This window comes from Malania oleifera, chromosome 6 (genome assembly GCF_029873635.1).
Source record: "Malania oleifera isolate guangnan ecotype guangnan chromosome 6, ASM2987363v1, whole genome shotgun sequence".
Classification (NCBI taxonomy): domain Eukaryota; kingdom Viridiplantae; phylum Streptophyta; class Magnoliopsida; order Santalales; family Ximeniaceae; genus Malania; species Malania oleifera.
In genome coordinates, this window is record NC_080422.1 from 7,288,732 (window position 1) to 7,291,469 (window position 2,738).

Consider the following 2,738-nt stretch of genomic DNA (forward strand, 5'->3'; position numbering starts at 1 on the left):
TAACTCCAGATCATGGGTAGGGTAATTCTTCTCATATTCTTTCAATTGTCGTGAGGCATATGCAATCACTCTCCCTTACTGCATTAGAACATAGTCGAGCCCTTTATGTGATGCATCATTTTAAATCACGAAATCCTCTTCACCTGAAGGAATCGTCAACATTGGTGCAGTGATGAGCCACTGCTTCAACTCTTGGAAGCTCTGCTCACATTCATCAGACCACTCAAATTTCACCCCTTTCCTGGTCAATCTAGTCAATGGACTAACAATTTGGAAAAACCATCAACAAACATGTTGTAGTACCCAGCCAATCCCAAAAAACTTTTGATTTCCTGTACATTCTTAGGTCGTACCCAATCCACCACCGCCTCAATCTTACTCGAATCCACTGATATACCACCCCTGAATATCACATGTCCAAGGAAGGTAACCTGCTATAGCCAGAATTCGCACTTCTTGAATTTCGCAAACAGTATCCTTTCCTTTAGTACCTGAAGTACTATCCTCAGATGTTCCTCGTGCTCCTATGGGCTCTTTGAATACATCATTATGTCATCGATAAAAACTATTTCAAACTACTCTAAATATTGTTGGAATACCTGGTTCATCAAATCCATAAACACTGCAGGGGTATTTGTCAATCCAAACGGCATAACCAAGAATTTGTAATGGCCATACTGAGTCCTGAATGTCATCTTTGAAACATCTTATACCCTAATCTTTACTTGATGATACCCAGACAGTAAATTTATCTTTGAAAAAACATGTGTCCCCTGTAACTGATTAAACCAATCATCGATGTGGGGAAGCGGGTATTTATTCTTGATAGTCGATGCACATTCTCATCGACCCATCTTTCTTTTTCACAAATAATATCAGTGCTCCCCATGGCGATGCACTGGGCCGAATAAATCCCTTGTCTAACAATTCCTGTAACTTATCCTTCAATTCCTTTAATTTTATCGGTGCCATTCTGTACAACACTTTTGAAATCGGCGTTATCCCTAGTACTAGATCAATGGAAAACTCTACCTCACAATCAGGAGTTAGTCTTGAAAAATCCTCGGGGAAAACATCAGGAAAATCCCTCACTATCGGGATATCCTTTAATATTAACTCTCTTTCAGATATCTCCTGTACACAGGCTACATAACTCTGACAACCCTCTAGCAGCATTTGCCTCGCCTGAATGGCAGATAGCAACTGTGGTGGGGTACGCACATAAGACCCCACAAACCTATACTCCTGTTCCCTTGGAGGTTTAAACACTACCTCTCTCTGATGACAATCTATACTGGCATAGTGAGCAGCTAGCCAGTCTATCCCCAGTATCATCTCAAACCCATGCATATCCAAGACCACCAGATCAGCTAATAAAATCCTCCCCTAAATGCCTACTGGACAATTACTAAATACTTTATCACATATCCCCACAACAGCTGTCTGCGTAGCCCCTGACAAATTAACACCCAACTGTTGCTTTTCTAACCCATAAAATTTAACAAACTCTTGGGCGATAAAAGAATGAGTCACCCCTGAATCAAATAAAGCAGTAGTTGTAAATGACATAATTGAAACTATACCTGTCACAACATCTCCTACTGCCTCTACATCCCTTGGTGTCAATACATAAACTCGTGCTAGAGCAATATTCCTCTGTTGTTCACCTCGAGGTGCCTGATGACCTCCTTGGTATGGTCTGGGAACATGTGCGACAACTGGTGGTGCACGACAATCCCTCACTATATGCCCAGGCTGATAGCACCGATAACATACAATCTCCCTAACTCGACACTTCCTCGAGTGTCTCCTGTAGCATATGGGACAAGAAGGGGGCATCTGCTTACCCTGTACAGCCCCGATCTCTCACTACCTGTCTCCTTCCTCCCCCACTATCCTGCCACCTCCAAGGCCCTCGGCTAGAACCTACCTAAACATCTGAAGGCGCGAGCCTCTTCCCCTGACTCTGTGCTGCGGTGCCTCTCTGAAGGCCACTCTCAATCACTGCAGCTCTATCTACTACCTCTGCAACCGTCTGAGCCTGAAAGCCTATAACCCGCTCAAGCAGACTCTGCCTCAGACCCTCTTCGAATTTCCTCACCTTCCTCTCCTCATCTGGTACCAAAAACGGAGCAAACTGAGACAGCTCAATAATTCTCGCCATATATTGTTGTACTATCAACGATCCCTGCGTTAGATGCAGAAACTCCACCGCCTTTGCACTCCTAATAGTAGCAAGAAAGTACCTCTAAAAAAAGATCTCCCTGAAGTGGCTCCACGTCACCGCTACAGGGTCCAGTCTCTACTCCTCTAACAATCTCGCTAATCTCCACCAGCGTTTTGCCTCCCCCGTCAACTTAAATGTCGCAAATAAAACTTTCTGCTCATCTGTACATGAAAGAACTGCCAGTATGTCCTCCATATCATGGACCCAGTTCGCAGCCACGAGTGGGTCAGGTCCTCCAGAAAACAACGAAGGTCTCATTCATGTGAACTGTGACGACCCGCTCATTTTTCCACATTTTTTTTATAATAATATCAATAGCACATTTCCCATATTCCAGTTCAGCAGGTCACAATCCACCTGGACCCGTGGGTACCAGGGATATATCAGAACATACAGCGAAAACCCTAGCAGCAGAAAACATACAATAATGTACATCTCAATACCATATAGTACAATATATCAGAGTTGTTATAGTCCACAGTATTTCCATATATACATCTCAAAATAAATC

General features: G+C 43.4%; 1 protein-coding gene across 1 annotated transcript; it reads right to left on the reverse strand.

Annotated features, from left to right (window-relative positions):
* Window positions 1-1,930: 1,930 nt before the first annotated feature.
* Window positions 1,931-2,485, reverse strand: LOC131158445 (uncharacterized). The gene is made up of 2 exons (XM_058113317.1): window positions 2,316-2,485; window positions 1,931-2,225 (listed from the first exon to the last, which is right to left on the reverse strand). Exons 1-2 carry the CDS (start codon window positions 2,483-2,485, stop codon window positions 1,931-1,933), a joined length of 465 nt encoding a protein of 154 aa, XP_057969300.1.
* Between the last annotated feature and the right edge of the window lie 253 nt (window positions 2,486-2,738).